Consider the following 25,161-nt stretch of genomic DNA (forward strand, 5'->3'; position numbering starts at 1 on the left):
TATATCTAAACCTAGTATTATGAATAGTTTATACAAAACATACAATTGTTAGTGGTTGACAATAAAATATTTAAAGCTTTTTGCTGCAAAATACTACAAAAAAGGTTTAATAATGTTAGTAGTCATGTGCTAAGCTCTGTCTACACTATCAAACTTTATGTGACAACAAAATGTGATGTGCCCATATATGGACCTGATGATGTCATATTACAACCATATTTGGGCACATCACACCTTTTTGTCAGAGTAGTTTGATAGTGTAGACAGACATTTCTATATTGATGATAATGTACATGATTCATAAGATATAATGTGATAAAATTATGTAAGTTGGTGTTGCAGACCTGGTCACACTACATTTTTCACTCACTGTATTATCATTGTTTATATAATATGTAAATTTACAATGAATTTGTTTTAAAATAATTAATGGGGGATATATAAATACAACATATATATTCCTCCATGCATTAACTTTCCCCATTTTCAAATTAACCAATCACAGTGAAATTAACCAATTACACACAAAAAATAAATAAAACAATTTTGAGACCAATCATACTATAGAGTAAACAAAAATGTTGACAAAATACACATTGATGTCTTATGACATTAAATCAGCTCAACTTGAATAAACATTTCTGTAATTTTCCCTGAAGACGTCTTCCAGCTCCAAACATAGTTCACTAAGTGATGGAATTTCGTTGCAGTTTGGCACATTCAACAATGTTTTGAAAAACTTTTTCCAATCAGCACGATAACGCCTGTGAACAACATTACAAATTTATTAATAATTTATACATTTTAAACCGTTTTGCATAACTTTATATAAATGTATTTTAAAGTATAAATAAATCTTTGGAGTTAGACCAAGTAAAATTAGGTAAACAACATGTTCTAGTAGTACAAAATTATACCAATCCTGGTATTTTGAATCCTTAACTTGTGATCGTATATTACTGGTTGATTCTGCCAGAATTTGTCCAGACTATTTTTAAAACTGTTTAGTGAGGTTGCTGTCACAACATTTTCATTACCTTTTGACTTTGCCTGTAATTTTCCATTCACCAGATTCTTCAAACACTTTCATATAATTTCCAAATATGAGTGCGTGTACTGTGCCTGCTATGCCATATAAATCAGTCTAAAGGAAAAAAACAAACAATTTAAATCAAACTACACACAAAGCAATAATAAACACACATTAAACTAAAGCTGTCTACACTATCAAACTAGTTTGACAAAAAAGGTGTGATGTGCCCAAATATAGTAGTGATATGATATCATCGTGGTCATTTTTTTTAAAAACCCATATTTAATAAGGGTGATACATCCAGCAATTGCTGCTCATTAGTGATTCTCAGAGGTACACAAGATGCTCTACATAAACAAAGTCTTATTACAAGTCTTTGGGAGTGGAGTTGTAATTTTGTCCTTAGAAAAAATCCTGACATGTGACGGGCCTTGAACCCAGGACCCTTGGAGTGGTAGTCAAGCATCATAACCACCAAGCCACAACTCCATTCATACATGGACACATCACATTTTTGTCACATAAAGTTTGATAGTGTAGACAGAGCTTCAAATATTAGGCATAATTATGTGGGATTCCAACCTGGTAAGTCCAGGGCCTGCCTGTCGTCATTTCAGTGCATTCGAAGCACGATGTACCGTTTCTAGACCTGAACACAGTACCAGGTGGGAACAACTTCATATCAATGCTACAGCCCATATCAATCAGTTTAATGCCGGACGTCCTTTCACCGAGTATACTAGGAGTTTCAGAGTTAGTTTGTAATGTTGTTGGACTTCTGTAAAGTGAAAGATATAAAATACGGTAACAAACATATTGGCTATTACAATAGTCTAACATATCCAGTTGATATTATTGTTGTGTACTTTTCCCTTATTGGTACACATTTTATTTTTTTAAATGATATCAAAATCTCCGTTATTAGAAATAATTAAACTTACGAATTTCTGATAAGAAAATTATCAGGTTTGATATCTCCATGAATGATACCGCAACGATGTAACTGATCAATGATATGTAGGATCTCAATCGTGATGTACAGAACCAGCCGTTCATTTACTTCAATAATGTTCTTATTACGCATGTTCACCAGGTTTAAAAGAGTGCCGTTATAATATGCTTCATTGAGCAGGATGCTTCCGTTGTTGTAAACAAACGCAGAGTCGATGTTCATAATGGACGGCCGCTGTACAACAATAATATAATGTTATGTTAAAATACAGCAGAATCTTTCCTATAAAACCCCCAAATAAAGCTCTGTCCACACTATCAAACAAAATGTGGTATGCCCATAATGATGTCATATTTGGGCACATCACACTTTTTAAAAGTGTAGACAGAGCTTTAGGAGTAATACATTTCTGAGTATTATAGCGTATATCCTATAGATAGAAGGGATATAAAAATTAAATAAAAATATCTGTTTAAAACTCAGGTACATGCATGAATTTTAAACATAATATCTGGTTAATTGTACATAATCAAATATTTGTAATAGAAATCTAGACGAAAAAACATTAATTCCCGTTAAAATGGTCAAATACAAAATTTGGCAAAATTCTACTATAAAAACCAGGAAGACTTTTTTTCAGTAGTTAGGTAGTTTAACCTAATGTAATAACATGACTGGTGACTCCCTAGAAGGTGAAAAAAGATGGTGGATATACGGTGGATAATTTTTGCTATAGCATGAAAATAAAACTATGAAGTTGAATAAAAATACCAGAAACGTAAAATTCAAGTTATATTACCTAAGTTTAGTCAGACTTTTTACCACACTGTTTATTTTTCATAGTTTTTTAAAAATGCCTCTCTATTTACAACATTTGTGTACAAAAGAATAGAGATTTTACTGTGTAATTTGAACTATCACCCCACTGATAAGTGCTTATTTTCAAGAAGCTTGTGTAACACAAATAAATCCCCAAAAATTATGAAACATAGGGGAAACTATAGATCGATAATTATTGGAATGTATGATCAATACAAATTTTTTGCCCGTACCTGGCCTTTAAGTTTTATAGTGTAGACAGAGGTAGTATTTATACTTGGTATATTATATCTTAAAATATATGATTTGTTAAAAAATACATACAACATCAACTTTGACATCCAATCCCTGAATTCTTTCAGCAATCTGTCGACAGATGTAAAATTCCCAGGGACAGGCAGGTTTTTGCACCTTGAGAATAACCTTTGACCCTTCACCATCCAGGTCAGTATCATCATCTGCATCGAGCATTGCTGCTCTATAAACCTTTGCAAAAGCACCTTCCCCAATCTTTGACTCAACGCTGTACAGGTACTTTCCTAATAAGAACAGAAGAAACTCAGTAGAGCATACAAATGGGTTTCTAATTTAAAATATCACTAACCGGCCCTGTCTACACTATCAAATTTATGTGACAAAAATGTGATATGCAAATATATGAACAAGATTATGTCATATAAGCCATATTTGGTAGTCAACCAAGGCAAACCAGTTTGATAGTGTAGACAGAGCTAAGAACAGATAAACCAGGACCCCTGTGACACATCTCAAGTATGATTACAAATGTTCCATTCAAAGTATGATACCAACCTAAATATAATGTTATGCCAGCACGTACATCAGGCATGGAGTCTTCACAATGGCTATATCCTGAATAGCTGGTTAGAGGTTCATCTAGATTTGCAATAAGTGCATCAATAACATCATTACTGAAAGGATCCAGTTCATCTTCTTCACAGTAGTCATCATCCATGGCACTTGCATCAAAGACTGAAGTGTCTGGTTTCACCTCTTGAGCTCTCTCTACAAAGTGAGAGGTATCTGATGTTTCCTGTATCTTGCAAGAGATATTTACATCTTCCTCTATCTGGTGCGAGATATCCGGATGCACGGATGATGTACTCGACGACGAGCTTGATTTGCTTCCCCGTCTACGTGTCACGTTCATATCGATGGTGCTTGTTTCGGTTTTCGATATGGCCTGTTGATGATGTGAGGTGTGAGCAGTAGAAGAACCTCTAGTCTTGTTTTGGGATGAGTTGGAACAATCAGAACTGTTCTCCTCAATGATTGGACTGAAAAAATAAAAAGTTTTAAAATATTTTATTACAACCTATTTTAAAGCTATATAAGAAGTTATTATCATCATAATATCTGCATAGAGATTATCATCTTTAAAGCTCTGTCTACACTATCAAACTTGATATGAAAAAAAATTTGATGTGCCCATATATGGACATGATGATCACTACCATATTTAAGCACATCACAACTTTTTTTGTCAAACTAGTTTGATAGTGTAGACAGTGCTTAATACTTAAACTATTTATGTAAAAATTACTACAAAGACTACAATCAATTATTCATCTTCATTTTCACTCACAATATAGAAAAATTATTTATCAAAAACTTAGCTACCTTAGGTGACGTGCAGAATTATTGTTGACAGTAGCTTCGGTAGTATCAAAGCTCTCTCCACCTACTGACATCACACATGCCGCAGGTTCCACTATTTTATCAACAACTACAGCCTCCATCTCAACATCATTGTCCTGTTGAGGTATCTCATTCACTGTATTCACCAGACTAGGTTTGATATGACTGACTGGGAACAAAGGCATCTCACTGCGGTTAAAAGGTGTGGATACCATCCGAGACATGGCTGAGAAGTCTGGGTTCGTGTTGCCATGGGGTGCAAATGTACAGTCCTGAGAAGTGGATCTATTCTGGAGATGTAGTGTCATTGCTTCCATACCTTCTACCATTTTCACCTAAAAGAGAAAGTAATGACCTAATATTTATATTCATTCATTCATAATGATATATTTATTAATAAAATCATCTTTACAGTAAAACTGTAATAAACCGACAACCATGGTTGTTAAAAATGGGAACGACAATGTCAATTAGTTTTACATTTATCTGAATGATGGATGAAACGAAGCCAGGGCTGTTTAAAGCACCTTGATTGGTCCTAAATCAAGAACCTACTGTACATCATATAGATAAAAAAACATAGTAATCACGTTTTTTTTTATACCTAGGTTACCCTTAATATACTGTAGTTAGTGTTAGTTACAGACACATTAGTAAAACAGCACATACTTCCTCAGGACTGTGGGGTTGCAGTTGCTTTTTATTAAACAAATCTTCATCTTGGTCTTCATAAACACAAATAGGTGCCCTGAAACAAGAAAATAAGATTCAAGTGAGATTCTTCTAATTGCACAAGCAAAGATGATTAATATTTTCAATGGTTGTATTCATTTTGTATTCTGTTCTGTTTTTTTATATTTGATCACATGTTAAGACCATACTAAATTAAATACAAAATAAAATGATAAACACTCACTTATTTTCACTGTCTGTAAAGACGGTAAACTGTTTGTTAGTCTTCAGTTCATTCTCCTTGTCATCCTCAACAGTAGTCTCATCATAAATAGTGAATGGTTTTCGGCAGCCTAGAGACTCTTGGCTACAAACATCTTGTTTTGTTTCCATCATACTAAAACCACCATCTAAAATAAAATGTTATTAATAAGTATTTTTGTAAAATATATCTATGATGTTATTTTAAAGCTATGTCTACACTATAAAACTAGTTTTGTGTGATGTGCCCAAATATGGTAGTGATATGATATCATCATGTCCATATGGGCACATCACATTTTTTTGTCACATAAAGTTTTATAGTATAAACAAAGCTTTAGGATTGGATGGCCATATTTTGAACAAGTAACTAAGGATACCCAATAGCTTAATTAGTGTGGATGCTGAGTTGAAATATGAAATTAACACAGGCTAATTAAAGATGAACTCAGATTACATAACTAAAGATTAACTCATACCTGTATTTGCAAACTCAACTTCGAACATCTCCTCCTCTTTTTCAAATGTTTTGTTCTGTCCAACGCAACCAAACAGCTCCTCATCCAGAGGTTTGCTAAGCATTGCCATAACGCAACCAAGTGCTTCTTTTGTGTTCACTGTAGGTGAAGGCGCTGCTATCCCTCCTCTAGCGTTCCCTGGTGTGACATGCTGTAAATCATGGTAAGATCGTGACTGGCTTTTTGGCGTTGGCTGTATGAACGACCTCTTCATAGAGGATTCCGAACCAGGCGTTTTGTTAGTAATACCAGTAGATTGAGGTGTGTTTTTAGTACAAAACGACCGTGGTGTAAGTGATGGTGTTTTGTGGGTAGGTTGAGGTATCGTTGAGAACATGCCTGAGCAATTTGTAGAAGGTGTTGTTGTAAAACTTGCATGGTTTACAGATATATTTTTAAATTCTGAAACGATCAATAAATTTTTTCGATTAATATTACAGCACATAGTAATAATACTTGTACACATATCTTAATATCATATTTCATGTTTCCTTCTAATGAAATACTTCAAGGAACATTAGATAGTTGTAGTGCATTTGGTTGTATTTATATAGTATTGAGTACATGTTTCAGCTCACATATGCAATTATTTTTTTTTTTCATTTAAAACGCGAATTTTACCTGCTTGTAGATTTGTTGTATCTTCAAATATTAATTGTTTTGTAATTGTAAACTCTCTAAATAAAAAGAAAAAATTGATTGTTTAATATTGTTATAAATTCTAAATTAACGGTAAATCTTCACATATAAACACTAAAATCAACAACAAACTCACCGTGTTGAATCAGAGTCACGTCGCAAACTGCTATTGGTAGAATTAGGTTTAGAGTTTGACTGCCTAGTTTCAATTTTATGTTGTTGCTCACATAACTTTTGTTGTCTCTGTTGCTCGAGCACCCTATCTTGTTGCTGCTGCTGCTCCAGTAACCTCTGTTGCTCGAGCACCCTATCTTGTTGCTGCTGCTGCTCTAGTAACTTCTGTCGCTGCTGTTCTTGCTGCTGTTGCTTAAGTAACTCTTGTTTCTGTTGCAATTGCTGTTGTAGGAGTTGTTGAGCTTGTGCCTCCTGCAACTGCTGCTCTTGTTCTTGGAAAGATTGGTGTTGCAACAACTCTTGTTGCCGTAATTCTTCCTGTTTCCTCTGCTGTTCTTGAAGTTTCTCTTCATACAAAAGTCTATGACACACACAGAATAAAATAATTCAGCAAATATTATGAAATAAACAACTATCTACTGTATTTATAATAGACATTTCTTAAGCTCTGTCTACACTATCAAACTTAATGTGATTAGCAATAAAGAGAATAGTCTTCATGTACCTGTGTAATGTTTTAATCAACTAAATGTGAACAGCATAACATAAACAACTGTCGTGATACGAATGATCAAAGATGGCGCATAGGTATGGGGCGCCGAACATGTCACCACATAAAGTTTGATAGTGTAGACAGAACTTTAGTCTATATAAACTTTACACACACACACCTTTCTTGTTGCATTTTGTGCTGAAACATAAGTCTTTCTTTCTCAAGTTCTTCTTGTTGTAGGCGTAATGCTTCTTTAGTTTTTATCAACTCGTCTTTTTCTCTTTGAATTCTTTCTTGCTCTTCTGTAATAGCAATACATTTTTAAAAAGTGTGATGTGCCCAAATATGGCAGTGAAATGACATCATCGTGTCCATATATGGGCACATTACTCATACAGTTTGATAGTGTAGACAGATCCGCTTAATACAGTACAATGAATCATAATGGTGGCTAAGTATGGTTCAACCAGTGTAGCTGTGGTTTTCTAAGGACCATCATGGGCAGTAATATCAAAACTGAATACCTCTGAATCAGAAAAAAAAAATATAAAAAAAAAAAATCAAATTTTGGTACTCTGCTGTTACTAATCTATGCAGTGGGTTTAGTATGCTTACCAATTAATAACTGCTCCCTCTTCTTCTCCTTGTAGCGTATTGCTCTTAGTTCTTCAAGTGACATCTCTGACACTCCTCCGTAGATAAGATGTTTAGGATACATAACTTTAGTTTTATCATCGGTTGTAGGGAACTGAAAAATAAATGATTTATAAATGACCAGGCAATACTATAGCTGTAAAAGTTATTCCAAGGTACATTTGGTAGCAATCACATTGACACAGTACACATTTAACTATGGATATCTCAGTATCTGTCTACACTCTATGCTTCCTATATGTTTGATAGGTACACTTACAGCATTAAGATATTGCACAGTTGTCCGTTTCTTCTCAGGCTTGCGAGCACTCAGTACAGGATGGTTCATTGTAGGAGGCATGCGTGCCGCTCTGTAAGAAAACAACATCAAGTCAAGTATTGTTTATTGTCCTTTGTTTTAAGAAAAAACATAGAAATTCTGTTTGCTAACATATTATTAATTATAATAGAATTTGTAGCAAGTACATACAGTAGATACATATCTTAGGAGGCAAGCATGCAGCTCTGTCTACACTATCAAACTTTATGTGACAAAAAAATGTGATGTGTGCCCATATACGGACATGATGATGTGATATCACTAGCATATTTGGGCACATCACACTTTTTTGTCAAACTAGTTTGATAGTGTAGACAGAGCTTTAGTTAATAAAATCATGAATTATCTTACGTGATTTGATCGGTATCATCGTCAACGTGTACGACAACGGATGGCCTTGATACTGGAGGTGGCATGGCTAGTCCATGCGGTGGAACCTGAATATTATAACAAGAATTATGTATATTATTCAATACAGTATATGCTTTATCTATGTATAACATTTTTTCCTATTGTATATATCATTTTGATTTAATGTCTATGATTTTTAATTTGGTTACTGATACCCACAGCATTGTCATTTTTTCAATGCCTATTTTATTGGTATCTCCATTGAGATCCAGCCACTGATACCCATCCAGCATTGTCATTTTTCAGTAATTTGTCTTTGGATTAATAAAAATAAATTATGAATATTATTCATATATGCTTTATCTATGTATAAAATTTTTCCCTATTGTATATATCATTTTGATTTAATGTCTATGATTTTTAATTTGGTTACGGATACCCACATCATTGTCATTTTTTCAATGCTTATTTTATTGGTATCTCCATTGAGATCCAGCCACTGATACCCATCCAGCATTGTCATTTTTCAGTAATTTGTCTTTGGATTAATAAAAATAAATGACATACAAGCTAACTAATTAGCATACCTTATGTGATGTCCACTGTGACGGTTTCTGTACATTTTCTTTAGAGTCTACAGCACGTGAAGGAACTGATGCCCATTGGCCAGTGGGATCTGGTACAACTGGAGCAGCAGCATTCTCATCATAGAACACAGCTATACGTTGGTTGCCAGCAAGTGGTTCTCTGCTACGAAGTCCTGTGAGGCCCTTGGGATCTTAACAAGAACAAATTTATACAGCTTATCTATAAATACTCATTTGTATTACTATTTATGTATTCAATTCAATTTATTTTGCCATAAAGAAACACCTCAAAAAGCAAGTAATGGTAAGGAGAAATTTAGAATGAAAATTCTGAGTTGTTGTCTAACTTATCTGAATATTTCCCCCAATTTAAGCAACACAGTCAGGGGAAAAATGGCAAAAGGCTTCCTACTTTCTAGGAGTTTTATGTGGTTAAGTTATGAGATAGTCTATAGTGTTTTGGCAACTTTAACTCACTTTGTAACATGACCACAGCCATTTTTCAACAATTGAATGATTTAAAAACACTTGCAACCAAAAGCATACCTTTCTTTACATGGCCTATTCTCTGCGTTCCCACTTTATGGTGCTTTCCTCGCCCTCTAAGTCCTCCTAACACAGTCCTTTCATCAGTCGCTGCTGAGTCATTAGTTTCCATAGACTCTATTGCACCTTCCATGGTTCCTCGTATAATCCTTGTTTGAAAATCTCTGAAAAAAAAAAAATCAGATGAAAAAAAAAACAGATTTAAATTAAATTAGGTTCTTAACCATGTCAATAAATATTTATCTAAATGTATTTTATTATGAATATATTTCCTTAAGGCAAGTATCAGCAAACATTACTAAATGTGTTTTGCAAACTAAAGTTTGCTAGTACAGTGTAGACTACTGTAAAGTTTTTTTTTGTTGCAGTTTACCAGAGTTTGTCAACCAGCTTGACAAACTTTGAAAACAAAAGTTCGCTAGTGTAGACTAGGTGCATTCTTGACAACACTTACTTATGATATTTTACAAGCTGTTCAATAGGCGCTGCAAAACATTCAAGACCTCGACTTAAAACAGCATCTGCTTTCTTTGTGTTACCCGCTTGTTCCAAGTTCCACGACCAGGCCTCGTAGAAGATAGTTAGGTTTGTACCAATGCCTTTATCATGCATGAACTGAAAGGCTGTAGATGGCTCATCCAAGTAGTTGTTAGCCTGTAAAAAATAAAACAACTGAAATTAAGAAATGTTAGAAAACTAGTTTGATAGTGTAGACAGAGCTTTAGAAGAGAAACACCACTGCTGCAAGATAATATAGTTATTCATTAAATATTAATATTATCATAGTTACTGTGTAACATTCTTTTTTTTTATATTTATTTATTTATTTTTTTATTGCTGTGTAGCAATATTCTAACCATTTTAATCCATGCGTGTACGTATCTAGGATCATTGTGATACTTCTTATCATCTTTGAATAAGCTGACGCATGTGTGAAGGATCTGCTCCAAGTTACTCTCCTTTCCACCTGTTGGATAGCTTTGTTCGGTCCAGTTAATGTATCTAGTCCAAACGCTGAGAGCATCATCTCCTTTGTAACTACGAAGTTCCTCTTCAAACTGTCTGTGTAGAAAACAAAAATAATCATTAATCTACACAATAAAAATTACAATACAATCATTTTTTTATTTATTTAAATCCAAATGATTTAATAAAACATTTTTTATTAAAATAGACCATGGAATGGCATAGGCCTAGTTAACCTAAAGTTAATAGGCCTAGCTAGGCCTATTCAGTATTAATTAATTATAGATAGGGCCTAGGCCTAGCAGGGGCCTAAATAAAAAAGTTTTTTATTTATTTTTTAAATTTTTTATTTTTAACATAAATAAAATAAAAATTTAAATAGGCCTATATGCCTAGCCTAGTCCCCTATACAATTTTAGGATAAGGCTAGAAATAGCCTAGATATATGCTATCCCATACTGAATTATTGTAACATTTTTGGAGGCCTAAATATTCCTATCTAGGCCTAGCTAGCTAGGCCTAGCTTGAAACCAATACTTACTGCCGCTGTGCAAGTAGAGATCGTTGATGTTCGTCGTGATCAACATGCAGAGCCGATGTTAGACTTGTAAAGTTTCTTCCCTTTTTCAACGGCTGAACGTTCTCTTTGCAAAGTTCCCATTGATCTACACTTACTGCATTTACGCCTGAATCCATCACTTATTTATCATTATCTACAACTACTAAAAAAGAGTATTATTTGTTGACATATATTGAGACGAGAAAGTTTCAAGACAAATCTATCGTGTCGTGTCGCCGTTTATTTTTTAAATCTTCCGCGATCGAGAGTAGAAATAGAGTACGCATGCGTTTACTGATAAAGAGTATTTCGGTTGAAATTAAATTGTGTATTTATAATTTTAATTATATTTAAAATTAAATTAAACATTTATTTTTAAATCAAAATATAATTTTTTGTACAAAGTATGAGAATGTTGATTTACAATGCTATATAATTTACACATTCTCTTTCCGGCCTCATATTTAAATTTATTTTTTATTCAATGTCGAAGGTCAACTATACAATATGGCTGAAACTGGGACGGAGCAAAAAACAAACAAAACGAGGTTAATATTGGTTATTTCTGAGAAATTAGGTTTATTAATTATATAGTTATTTTCTGTAATATATAGACTAGAACATTTTATGTTAACAGGCAATTATTACAGTGTTATAGTATCCGTTAACCACATAATTTTGGCTACCTATCTATCCTGGAAGGAACAAAAGAAATTACCGACGGCGGCGATGGCAAAAGAAGAAGCCGATAGCAGTTTAGGATGAAGTACGGGTCGGTTCGTCCTCATTAGTTTAATTAATGTTGTGTATGTTAGACTTCTAAATAGTACTAGCTGGGTAGAAGTAAAGTAGTATTCACTCAAAAATATTTATTTTATTTTAATTTAATAAATTATAAAGAAAAAAAAGTGTGTATCAATAATATTAATATTAATAATAAAATTGTAAATATGTAAGCCTAGGGCCAGGCTCTCTGACTTGTTGTATAAATAATATTAATACAGCAACTTGTATTTTAAATCTTTTCAGTGAATATGAGCACTTTTACAAGGAAGCAATGGACAATGCAGCTCAGTACAATACACGTATGATGATAGAGAGACGCCTTCGACTGCCGTACCTAGACTCACAAACTGGGTTAGCACAGAGCAATTGCTACATATGGTTCGAGAAGAGGTTTCGCAGTCCGGGTCTTAACCCTGGGCAGATGTACACATATCCGTCTAAGAGATGGAGAAAGAAACGACGGCCCACTCCACCTCAACACGTACTCGTACCAAAGCCAACTGTGGACGGACAGAGTTCTGAAGGTATTATATCATTCATTCATCTTTATTTTATTGACCTAATTCATATAAAATTCAAAAAATCTTTGTTAATACACTGTAGTTTACAATACATGGGAAATTTATAAAACAATAAAAAAATACAGACAATATTTAAAAGTTATAAAAAAAGATAAATATATACGATAAAAAAATTTGCCAAAATTCCTAAAAATTGATTTATAGTAAATTTATTTTTATTATTATTGATATAATATATTGCAGTGTAAAAAAATTGTAACTATATAAATATTGTTACAATTTATAATTCAATTTTTGTTAGTGCAGTATCATGTAACTCCCTTGAATTAAATCACCAAACACTTGCACATTGCAAAACCATGTTTTAATACCAAGCCATGATGCCACACATGATATATACTTATGCTCACTGTATATACTTATTATTAGTTTCCAATCAACTTCTAATCAAAGGATTGTCTGAAGGCGTCAGTATGGATGAGAGTAGCATTCCAATCGAGACGAGACCAGATGCTGCTTTTTACAGTGATCTTGGACCTCAAGACGACTTCCCAGATGCTGGGGAGATTGATAACGTTGAAACAGAAAGTGATGAGGACTTTGTCCTTCCATCAAAGAGGAAGGCAAAAGCAAAGCCTAAGGTAATACAAGAAAAATTGTTTTTCTGGAACTTATCATTAACTTTTCATCAATCATATTACACTTGTATCAACCTAATATATACCATGTTTGTTAATTTTATTGATATAATTTTAAACAAAAATGTCCTTCTTCTGTGTTTTTCACTAGAATTATCAATAATTATATCATCAATCATATTACACTTCAAAACCTAATTTTATACTATACCACGTTTGTTAATTTTATTGATGTAATTTAAAAAAACAATTTAAAATTTGTCTCTCTTGGGCTATTTGCTAAATGTTTAATAAATAAAAACAAATTTCATAGGTTGTACTACACTGCTTTTACATGACAAAGAAATTGGATATCTGAATCTCATAAAATTATTAAAAATGTATAAATTACCTCATTAATGATAAAATTGATCAATTAATATTAACTTTTTAAATGAATTTGGTTAATGAAAATTATTATTATTATTATTATTACTAATTCTGTCTGCAGACTCCTGGTAGAAAGCGTAAGACTCAGGACCCTGACCATCAACAAATGATACCACCTGAAGAAAAAGAAAAACCATTCGCTTGTAAAGGTAAATTAATATTGATATACACGATTGTACAGTATAATAAACATGAATTGAGCACACATATTTCACCTTACTCTTTTTATACATTTTGTAGTGCATTTTTCATTCTCTTTTGTGTGTCACATGTTTTTCTTTTTTTATACAGAGTGTAATTATAAATGTTTAAATTTAAATGTTGTTTTAGCACAATAACAGAAAATATAAAATATTTGAAATTTTGTCAGTAGTATAATAACTAAAAATAACTCTCTACCTAGAAAATAATTCTTACAAATTAACGAGTTTTTTGTAACAAATATAAATTTGTCTTATCAAATAAAATCCACAGTATCGATGTAATGCAGTATTTAAAATATCAAGGGATTTTGAGGGAGTTCAAATAAATGAAACAATGTCTTTTATTTTTAATTAATGTATTAAAATGTTGTGTAGTGATCTTTGTTATTAATCTGTTGTTATTAATTATTTATACTATTAAGGCTGTGTCTACACTATCAAACTATTTGACTAAAAAATATGTTGTGCCCAAATATGGTAGTGATATGCTCAAATATGGTAGTGTCACATAGAGTTTGATAGTTTAGACAGAGCTTTAGAAATAACTTAAAGATGTATTGTCCCTTGAAACACAAAAAATGAAAAAAAAAATATTCTAAATTTAAATTGGCCATATCAAAGTAATATTAAAGTTATTCACTTTAAGTCGAAAATTCGAGCCAAAAACAACAATTTTACGTAATTAACATGTAAATTAATTAGATTACATTTCATCTGGGAAATCGTCGCAAGCGAAAGTAAACAAAGATTTCAAACCATGAGTATGCATTATGCATGATGCTAATTAGGATTGTTTACAACTTGTCATGGTGGAGAAGGTGTTTTCACACAGATCGCGAGGAAGTTTTATGATTATGCATACAGAGTAGCCAAATAAGTGCGTTGCATTATGAGATATGTTTTGATTGAAAACTTTGACTGGAAGTCTGTATTTCGGTTAAATTATTTTTCTTTTCGACTAATTTTTGGTGAAAGTTAATAACTATTATGATACTTCAAAATGACCCACTTTTTTTCAAAATTTGAAAAAAAATTTTTTTGGGGAATTAGTCAAAGGGACAATACATCTTTAAAGATAATATAACAAAGATGATGATATTATCATTGTTTCACACTTAAATCTTTAGTGTGTGTTTGTAGTGTTTTCTATGTAGTCTGTGTGGTTTCTTGTAGTGTGTGGCAAACGGTACCGCAATCGAGCCGGTTTGAACTACCACGTAACGCACACGCACCAAGACGAGGATGAGGAAGAAGAGCCGGAGGTTGTGCACAGTTCTCCCATGCCAATGCCATCGTCGAACCGCAGTGAGTTCGTTTGGCAAGCACAGTTAATAATGCAGGCATGCAGAACCATTAGTTTTGCTCTAACAAATTTCTTTTCACCGCAGATTTTTCTTTTCAGTAGCATGCTTGGCGCTCTTGTTTGAGAAAAGCTAATATTTACGTTATTTTAACAGAATTTTGCATGGTTTGTTATTGTAACTGGAGCTTTTTGTGCAAAACTAACATTTAATGTTTATTTCCTAACAATACATTTTATTTATCCCTGTAATTTTTTTTTTGATATCCACTATTTAAATTGAATTAAAAGTTCAGTTGCTGTTTGTGTTACAATGAGCAAAGCATGAAATCAGGTTGAATATACTCTTGTTTTCATTTTGTGGTAAAAGTTAAAAAGTAGTACAAAATAATGATTTCACTTATAAAAAAGATTTTAAGCAGAAACCCATTGATTTTTAGACAGGGTTTAAAACAACTTTTATTTAGATTTACTTGAAAAGTAACATTTTGAAATTGCATTTTTTTGCCTTGGAATGGCCGCACTGGTAATCATGCTTACATAGTGTAATGCCTATACTGTATTTCATTAGGCTTCCTATATAACATTACATAGTGGTTTCTGTGCATGAAATTTAAATGTTGTTATTAATCATCATTATTAAAGTTACTTTATTCCATCATATTGTTTTAAATCAGAGTTAAGATAATTAGTTATTAATTTATCAGATGAACCACAAAAAACACCTTCATTTATGTTCATCATTTATTATTTATTTATATTACATTGTTGTAGTAACCACAAGCGGTAAAATGACATACTGTATACTAATATACCAGTATTTAAAGGTGCATATATTAGCTTAAAGATCTGTGCTTTGTCTACACTATCAAACTAGTTTGACAAAAAAGTGTGATGTGCCCAAAAATATCATAGTGATATGCCTAAATATGGTAGTGATATGACATCATGTCCATCACATACAGTTTGATAATGTAAACAGAGCTTTAAAATGTGCATCCTCCTTGTGATATGTGAAAATAAAATGAATTGAAACTATTTAAACCCTGGATGGTATACTAAATATTTTAATCTAGAAGCTTGATAAATGTTATAAAGATCGGTTGCTTAACTATTCAAGAAGAGGCTTAAGATAACATACATATTTTTACAACTACAACAGAAATAGCCCAATTCATAAATTAGTTATAATATTAATTTCTGTTATTATTTGTTTGATAGCGCCCAAGAAGGTAAATGGCGTCCCTGAAGTTAGCAGCTATTGTGACTTCTGTCTTGGTGATGCTAAGAAAAATGTGAAGACGGGAGAAGCAGAGGTATTAGTGTCCTGTTCAGACTGCGGACGCTCAGGTCAGTCAAGCTCTATTTTACCCTATCTCGCTTTTAAGAATTACATAAATGCTGTTGCTTACTTACTCATGAAGCTAGGTTATAATTAATAGCTAGTTATAATTTAGTGTTCTTTTTCTTGTTCAGGTCACCCATCTTGTTTGCAGTTCACGGACAGAATGACAGCTAATGTAAAGAACTACAGGTGGCAGTGTATTGAATGCAAATCATGCACATTGTGCGGAACCTCAGATAATGATGTATGTTAAATCTAACATTTTCAATCAAATTTAGTCAATATAAAGATCTGTCTGCACTATTTGTTTGACAAAAAAGTGTGATGTGCCAAAATATGATAGTGATATGGCATCATCGCGTCCATATATGGGAACATCACATTTTTTTGTCCCACAAAGTTTGATAGTGTTGAAAGAGCTTAAGATAGACAAATTCAATGTAAACTTAGTACATTGTTAGTATTATTAAACCATATTAATATTTTGTTTCCATCTGTATAGGATCAGTTACTGTTTTGCGATGACTGCGATCGTGGTTATCACATGTACTGCCTCACACCACCGATGTCAGCGCCCCCTGAAGGTACCGTTACTACAATTCTTAAACTAACTATTTTAGGAGTAATTTTAATATTTTGTTTACCTAAACCTTTTTGTTTTGTTTTTAGGAAACTGGAGTTGTGCACTATGTCTTCAACAAGTAAAAGATGGATTGGTACCAGAGTCAGAACTCGGAGAGCAGCAGTAAAGAATGTGCTCACTCATCTGTGACCAGCAGTAGATAGTGTGCTCACTCATCTGTGACCAGCAGTTGATATTGTGATCACTCATCTGTGACCAGATTCAGTGCATAATATGAATACTAAATTCATGTGATTTTATTGAACCCAAAAGGTGCTAATTTTTGCAGTCAACTTATTTATTACTCTGTATGATCATGGATGTGGTCATGTCTATAGGTGCTGATCCACTATTATTACCTTTGGGTATTACCGACGATTTTATTTCTTATCTTGTCTAATTTTATTCTAAACACATTTGTTGCATATACTGTTACATAACAGAAACCTTTTTTATATAAAACATTTTTTAAACAACTCTTAATCATGTTGACCCAGTAAATGATGTTAGTTGCACTATAACACTTCATGTAACCTGTTACATATCCACTACTAAACAAACTGTTGAATAGATATAATGTTAAACATACAGTGGTAGTATGTCTAGATTTTGTGTACAAAAAAAAAATCCAAATAAATCTAAAGTCCGCAACTGCATTTCATGTGTATTTATTTTTCATAAAATTTAGAAATAAAATATATATTTTAAAGCAATGCTAATAGTTTTTACATCCAGTAATTGGCGAGTTGCTTGCTGTTGTATGAAATTTTAAAGACACAGATAGCTTTTCACAATAATACAAGCTGTATTTATTATTGCAATAACATGAGAATTGGTGACTGATGCATAGTTCAAATTGATGTAAACCTACACCATCTATGTGTAGTTGTCTCTTCCACAAGTGGAGTGGGATGACACAATCCTTCCTCTATCACTGCCCTTGTATTGCTTTGTACCACAGCACTATGTACACATGGTCCGCTCGATGCAACTATCCATGTCTTGATTTATTTCCCTCTTTAACCACTCTCCTCTCTCTCAAGATGCATTAGATGATGGTGGTCGGTTCTTTCCAAGACTCTTTATAACGGATGATGCTGGAGCCATGAGGACTTTGCGTGACAGACGCATTCTACCGCTGACTGGGTCACGACCAAAGTATTTCACGTGTATTTCTTGTCCAACCTCAAGTCCTAATGCACTTGGATGGCTAACCTTAAATAAAATTAAACACAAACATAAATTTAAGAAATAAATTGTTGCTGCAATAAAAAAAAAGTAACTTTAGCCATGCAACCATTTAAACAATATTATAATATCAGCTATTTGATTACAAATTCTCACCTTTCTCTGGTCCAACTGTGAGACATGTAGCAGTGAAGGCGTCATGGTAGGATACAGCTTTATCATTACACCACTCTCCCTATGTCAAGCATGTAAGACAAACATAATCAAATTGTGTTTAGTAATGTGTGAATCTACTACGATGTGTTATACTATAAGATTATGCAATCTTCATTATAAGTTTGTCCAAAGTAATTTCTGTATCAACAATGTAATGGGAATATGACTTTCAACAACATAAAAAGATACTGTTTTCTATACAGTATTCTTTTTACAGATACTGTAATATGATAATAAAAAACTTCATACCTAATTTCATTGATTGTAGCTGTGTAAACGCCACCAAATTCCAAGTTTGGTTCTCTCTGTAACCAAAACAAAAGAAGTAATACACAGATATGAATTTGAAAAAAAAACTACAGTACAACAAATCACAATTTAAAATACAACTTAATTCTCACTTACATCATCTACTAACAGTTTTTCAATTTTCAGTTTGGCCTCATCCATTGCAACAGGGGAGGGTGCAAACACTTGGAAGTTGGTCTCATCAAGCTGTGTAATAGTAATACCAGTTTCTGCCCGTAACTTCTTAAGGTTGTAACCCCCTGGTCCTACAAAGTGGGATCTTCTTGCTATTGGTACCTCTAATGTTTCTGTGCAATAGTTGAGTTGATAAAATAAACATATGTTTCTATAGAATTTGAATTGTACTGTTTCTTAAGCTCTGTCTATACTATTGTGATGATCACTAAATGTGATGTGCCTATATGGACATGATGATGTCATATCACCACCATATTTGGACATATCACTACCATATTTGGGTACATCACACTTTTTTTGTCAAACTAGTTTGATAGTGTAGACAGTGCTTAATAAACTCACTGACCAGTAAATGGACTATTACTCACTGACCTGTAACTGGACTATTAGCTTTCCTATCACTTCTAGGTTTGCTAATGACGTCACTCATAATTTTGATGATCTCAGACTTAGCATGGGTTCCTTGTTGAACAGCCTCAGCAATTAACTTCATTGGAATTGGGAGTTTAAAATCTGCCTACAACACACAAGAATAAAAAAAAAAGATTAAAATAAACATTTACAAAGAGTAGAGTTCAAGTCCAACTTGACGGAGGTTCAGATCATGTTGATGATCTTTAGAGGGCGCTGTGCAGAACCAACAAATATAAAAAAAAGTCATACTCGCCTGTAATGCTGTAATTCCTTTTTTGGTTCCAGCTAATTTAAAATCCATATCACCCATGAAGTCTTCAATACCCTTTAAAACAAACAAAAAATTAATTATAAAAGAAAGTATACGAGTAATTAATAAATGTATTATTTGCGAAAAAAAAAATTAGCATAAACTAACCTGCTTGACAGTCTCTTACGAAAAAGAAGTGATTGTTACAACATGAAATGAAGGCCTACTACTGTATTGTAATAAATAAATGTCTTACCAGAATATCAGTTAAAATTTTGTATTCTTCAATCTCGTTAGATTCCTCGTTAACGTTGGTCATTAAGCCAATGGCAACACCAGCGACTGCGTTTGATATTGGCACACCTATAATTAATAATTGATAATAATTGACACGCCTGGGAACAAAGTGTGCATACAGTACACAAGAAATAAAGTTAGTGGTTGTTTTAGAGGCCACATAGGAATGCCTGAAACCGGTAAGTTCTAATGTCAAAGGCTGTGCTTAATCAATACATTTTCTTATTCTTCTAATGTAAGTTCTCAAACAATATCTAAAGCACTGTCTATATTATCAAACTTTATGTGACAAAAAAATGTGATGTGGGCACAAACTAGTTTGATAGTGTATTCAGAGCTTTAGAAACTGATATTCTTACCTGCATCCATCATAGCCAAAGTACCTCCACAAACTGACGCCATTGATGAGGAACCTAGAACAAGGAAACAATCAATAAAATAATAGGTTTCAGATTTTCTTTGTAGGACAGAAAAATAAGCTAAATCAAAATATAAAACTAAAATATAAATAAAACCCATTCACTGTCTTACCATTGGATTCCAAAACTTCTGACGTTAGACGAATCGTAAACGGGAAATCTTCTGGCACCACAGACTTTAAAGCTTTCTCTGCTAAATTACCTAAAAAATAATTTTTACAAAAATAAATAATGTATGCAACATCTTATGTCTCTTACACAACAGCCTATTAAAGAGTTTTAAAAACTGATCAAACAAAACTTACCATGACCTAGCTCCCTTCTTGACCCAGATTTGACCCGTCCTATTTCATTGGTTGCATAAGGTGGAAACTGCAAATTGAAACGACAAACATGTTTAACACTCAAATTGGACTATAATGAATCTAAATATTTACAGTATTTACATATTATTATATTTACAGTATTTACATATTCCTTGCTTACCTCATAATGCAACATAAAATTCTTTTCCTTTACTCCACTAAAATAAATTAAATATTAATTAAATTAATACTGTATGTAACATAGCACATTCATTCATTGTCATTCAATTGTTTTTAAATGTTTTATAACAAACAAAACTGACTTACTCTAATGTGTCTGACAGCGAGTTTGTCCGCAATGCCGATTCTATTGAATCAAATGTAACTGTACACAAAACCTGAAAACACAAGAATATGTCAGAAAGAAAGAAAGATTATAAAGAACCATGTACTGTTATGGCATTTGCCAATTATTAGTACACAAACAACAGAATGACATGACAGACTGTTAAGCTCTGTCTACACTATCAAACTTTATGCAACAAAAAAATGTGATGTGCCCATTTATGGACATGACGATGTCCTGTATCACTACCATATTTGGGCATATCACTACCATATTTGGGCACATCACACTAGTAGACAGACTGTTACCTGTGTTTGACCGCGTTGAAAGATCGCTGAACCATGTAAAGGTTTGTACATATCAACCTGACAACATATATTGCGCAATTCATCTAAATTTCTACCATCACACCTGAATTCAATATATATAATGTAATGGTTAAGATCTATATCACATACACTACATGCTGGGGATCCAGTTTTGTTGAAATGGGGATGGTTTTTATATTTAAAAAATGGGGGTGGGGGAAGTGGCTTTTTTTTATTTGATGTTATATAAAAAGAACAAAATTATAGCACACAGCTAAAACAGTTTGTATTAAAAATTTTAAAAATGAGTTAAAAATCTATAAAAATACAACTATATTACAAAACAACTTTCAGGTCAGGACTGTAGTAGTATGACTGAAAATCAAGTCAGCAAAACTTTACCTCTTCATACACAACCAAATAAAACGGTACCTTGTAAATTTAAGGTGTTCATCTATAAGGTTGAAAGAAAGTTCAGAACCATCAATCAAATCTATTAACATAATCTCACCTTTTATCTTCATCTAATATAAGATTGCGAAAGATTTGCTTGGCTAATGCATAGAAAGTTTCAGTTATTATATAGTTTTCTTCATCTGGAAATACCTCTGTTTAAAAATGAAAGAAATGTTAGTAAAGTATCAACAATTGAAAAGGGTTATTATTATAATAGAGGAAAAATATTCTAAAATAGTATTGAAAATGGCAGAACATACCTGCAACTTCTTTAACAACTTCATCTCGTACTAAACTCAATGCATTGTCCCGTGAAAACTAAAAAAACACACATAAGAGTAAGTACCAAAGATGATATCTAGTAAGTAAAATAAAAACATTATTTCTAATTGCAGAAAACAATATTTTAGTTTATTTTACTGGAACAAGATGTACAGTATGTAATTTTACTAAGATGGAAATTAGTTTAACATTATAACAATTTGTTAAAAATTAAATTGAAAGAATTTTAAAACCTTATCATGAGAGTCATCTGAAAAAACTCCATAAATCCTATCATTTGCCAACCTAAAAAAAATAAAAATTGACCTTATATACTTGATTAATCCAAACATTCTATTATTATTTTATTTAATAGTACTTACATTACATACAGTATTCTATCGGATTTGTAACCAGATTATAATCAACTAGAGAGAGGCAATAGTAAATTGGGCAGGAACTCTTTGAATTTTAGCTACAGTATGAATACATTTGAATTCACTCTCTAGTTAATCAAATAAACTCTTTGTAACATACTCTTTTATTTTTGTTTGCAGTGCCTCTGATGGCAGCATCTCTGTCTGCATCGTTCTCTTTTCTTTCCCATGATTCTTTGCAAGGTTCTCAATGGCTTGAATAATTGGCTGGCAACCTCTGACCCCTAGACGTACTCCTTTCAAAAAGTCACTCTGTAACATGTTTTCTGCACTTGCCTCTATCATAACTAAAACAGGAAATGGAAATTATTTTTAGATATTGAAATGTATTTGCATGGGATAGGTGATTTATCTAACTAATGACTACTAATTGTAAACTTAAGCTTACAGTACCTACATTGCTCTTTTTAGAGCCTGCTACCACCATATTTAAATCGCTATTTTTTAATTCTTCTCTTGTTGGATTCAAGATAAACTCCTCATCAACTCTTCCAACCCTGACTGCTGCTATAGGTCCATTCCAGGGGATGTCAGATAAAGAGATGGCCGCAGAAGCTGCAAAGACACAAAACAATAAATTTAGCTCTGTCTACAGTACCAAACTATAGTTTGACAAAAAAAGTGTGATATGCCCAAATATGGTAGTGATTTGATATCATCGTGTCAATATAATGGGCACATCACATGTTTTTTGTCACACAATGTTTGATAGTGTAGATAAAACTTCAGTTTTTTCTATTTTTAATTTTTTTTTTTTTTAAATGCACATTCTCAAGCAAGAGCAACTCTATGAAGGTCTGCATATAAATAAATTAAAAGCAATAACATACCAGCATTGATACTAATAACATCTGGATCATTATAGCCATCAACAGCTAATATATTACAGATTATCTGAAATAAGAACATTTAAAAAGTACTTGATGTTAATATGTAAATGTGTAGCCAAAAAAGATGTGTGATCAGTTGTCTTTTGTCTACACTATCAAACTTTATGCGACAAACAAATGTAATGATGCCCCATGATGTCATATCACTACCACATTTGGGCATATCACTACCATATTTGGGCACATCACACTTTTTTGTCAAACTAGTTTGAAAGTGTAGACAGAGCTTTAGTATTTGTTTTTCAGTCTTAAGAAATAACCTTCATTTTGTTCTTAATTATTAAGTATGAGTGCTCTAAATCTCATATATAATGAAGAATACATTTAAAGAAGATGCCTACCTGTGTATCGTAGGAATATCCTTTTGGAAAAAGAGGTCTGATGCAACGATCTGTAAAGCAGATAAATTTCACTGAATAACTGACTACACAAGTTTTGTGTAAGATAGTTAGAAATTCTAGATTGTAGAATGTATCACATAGCATGAGCACATCACATTAACCACTATCTTTTCCTTTAACATTCCTTCATATTAAGAAGGTAGAAATTACAATGTAAACAATAGAATATTATGTTAAGTGATCTTTGGTAGCGAGAACAGGATGATCATCAGGCCTTAAATGAAAGACTTACCAATAAGCCTACTCGTCAGTATTTCATTGTCTGTTTGTCCCATTTCCCTTCGAAGATGGTTTGTAGGAATTCTCCCAGCTGCTGCTGCCTTCTCCCTGTAGTCAACCTGCAAAATGAGGATTACATTTTAATCCATAGATAATCGAGAATAATCTGCACTTAATCTGACATACAAACATGCTGCCACTGAGTGAATAATACTCACTGTTAAAGGCATGAATCCAGACTGCATTGGTTTTGTTTTACTTACTGCTGTCACTAAAACTGATGTCTCACCAATCTGTGAAAAAGTAAAGGTCATTTTTAGCAATTGTGTTAAGGTATAAAAACATGGAAATATGGGTTTTTTTTCATTTAGTTTTTCTGGAAGATTACAGAACAATAATCGTGGGTCAAAGACCTAAAATTATATTATACTATTAAAAAATGTTTTTTTAATTTTTTTAAACTTAAAATTTAATTATAAGAGGATACTTAATAATTTAATTTTCTAACATGAGATGTCGATGAAATTTGTTGACAGACTATTATCATCGTATGTTAGCGCTTTCCTGTTAAAAAAATTACCTGAACAACAGCTCCTCCATTTGCAAATCTTGCTAGTCTTCCAGAAGAAATCTTAATTGTCCTGAAAAGTAAACTTATTTTCAGCACTGTGACTCTGGTTAATAATAATATTGTCACAGTTGGCACACATATTAAAACAAAAAATTTATAATTTGATAATAAGTGGTAAATTTGCTTGCTAATATTTCATGTTTAATATATTGGTATTATTTAAACTTAAATCCACGTGTTTGGTACTGCATGCTTCTGACATTGACTATTTGTTACTAGAACCTACCTTCCAGCATCCCACACATGTCAAGTACTTACTACTCTATCTACACACGTCACGTACGTACCTATCGCCAACTTTGGCCTCCGTTTCGGAAGAATCCCCTGAAACATCCCATGATGTTACATAATAATAACGTTTACTTTGTTGAATCAAACCCGCATTCTTTATACATCTCCCGATATTACACGATCGGTGACTAAATAACCGAAAACCATAATTCATGTGTTGTAAATACAACGAACATTTCGTTATCATGGAGGCAGCCATCTTGTTTAATTGTAATCCTTGTTCACAATAAAACACAATTATAATAAAATATACTTTTTTATTTTCGAGATAATATATCTAGATTACAGTAAAATTATTGCTTG

General features: G+C 32.6%; 3 protein-coding genes across 3 annotated transcripts; 1 reads left to right on the forward strand and 2 right to left on the reverse strand.

Annotated features, from left to right (window-relative positions):
• Positions 1-87: 87 nt before the first annotated feature.
• Positions 88-11,427, reverse strand: LOC140060067 (uncharacterized). The gene is made up of 21 exons (XM_072106125.1): positions 11,182-11,427; positions 10,532-10,736; positions 10,129-10,328; positions 9,675-9,838; positions 9,129-9,319; positions 8,542-8,627; positions 8,131-8,221; positions 7,833-7,965; positions 7,396-7,519; positions 6,687-7,085; positions 6,533-6,588; positions 5,873-6,313; positions 5,377-5,542; positions 5,130-5,208; positions 4,443-4,795; positions 3,615-4,099; positions 3,129-3,343; positions 1,975-2,219; positions 1,616-1,811; positions 1,038-1,144; positions 88-764 (listed from the first exon to the last, which is right to left on the reverse strand). The coding sequence occupies exons 1-21, from the start codon at positions 11,334-11,336 to the stop codon at positions 623-625; spliced, it is 4,233 nt and encodes a 1,410-aa protein (XP_071962226.1). The 5' UTR covers positions 11,337-11,427; the 3' UTR covers positions 88-622.
• A 268-nt stretch (positions 11,428-11,695) lies between these two features.
• LOC140061088 (zinc finger protein ubi-d4-like) lies at positions 11,696-17,678 on the forward strand. The gene is given in 10 exon segments (XM_072107527.1): positions 11,696-11,747; positions 12,229-12,509; positions 12,936-13,147; positions 13,635-13,722; positions 14,950-15,081; positions 16,298-16,426; positions 16,553-16,665; positions 16,924-17,005; positions 17,091-17,130; positions 17,132-17,678. Coding segments are annotated over 10 exon segments (1,194 nt in total). The 5' UTR covers positions 11,696-11,706; the 3' UTR covers positions 17,208-17,678.
• Positions 17,679-17,748: 70 nt separating this feature from the next.
• LOC140061086 (polyribonucleotide nucleotidyltransferase 1, mitochondrial-like) lies at positions 17,749-25,037 on the reverse strand. The gene is made up of 24 exons (XM_072107520.1): positions 24,855-25,037; positions 24,517-24,577; positions 24,155-24,229; positions 23,950-24,055; positions 23,658-23,707; positions 23,257-23,320; positions 22,820-22,981; positions 22,527-22,713; positions 22,244-22,295; positions 21,989-22,046; positions 21,784-21,880; positions 21,273-21,375; positions 20,946-21,016; positions 20,800-20,836; positions 20,619-20,685; positions 20,426-20,515; positions 20,254-20,307; positions 19,854-19,960; positions 19,601-19,672; positions 19,306-19,450; positions 18,853-19,043; positions 18,697-18,752; positions 18,388-18,466; positions 17,749-18,258 (listed from the first exon to the last, which is right to left on the reverse strand). Exons 1-24 carry the CDS (start codon positions 25,010-25,012, stop codon positions 18,082-18,084), a joined length of 2,319 nt encoding a protein of 772 aa, XP_071963621.1. The 5' UTR covers positions 25,013-25,037; the 3' UTR covers positions 17,749-18,081.
• Between the last annotated feature and the right edge of the window lie 124 nt (positions 25,038-25,161).

The sequence above is a fragment of the Antedon mediterranea genome, chromosome 10 (genome assembly GCF_964355755.1).
Source record: "Antedon mediterranea chromosome 10, ecAntMedi1.1, whole genome shotgun sequence".
Lineage (NCBI taxonomy): Eukaryota > Metazoa > Echinodermata > Crinoidea > Comatulida > Antedonidae > Antedon > Antedon mediterranea.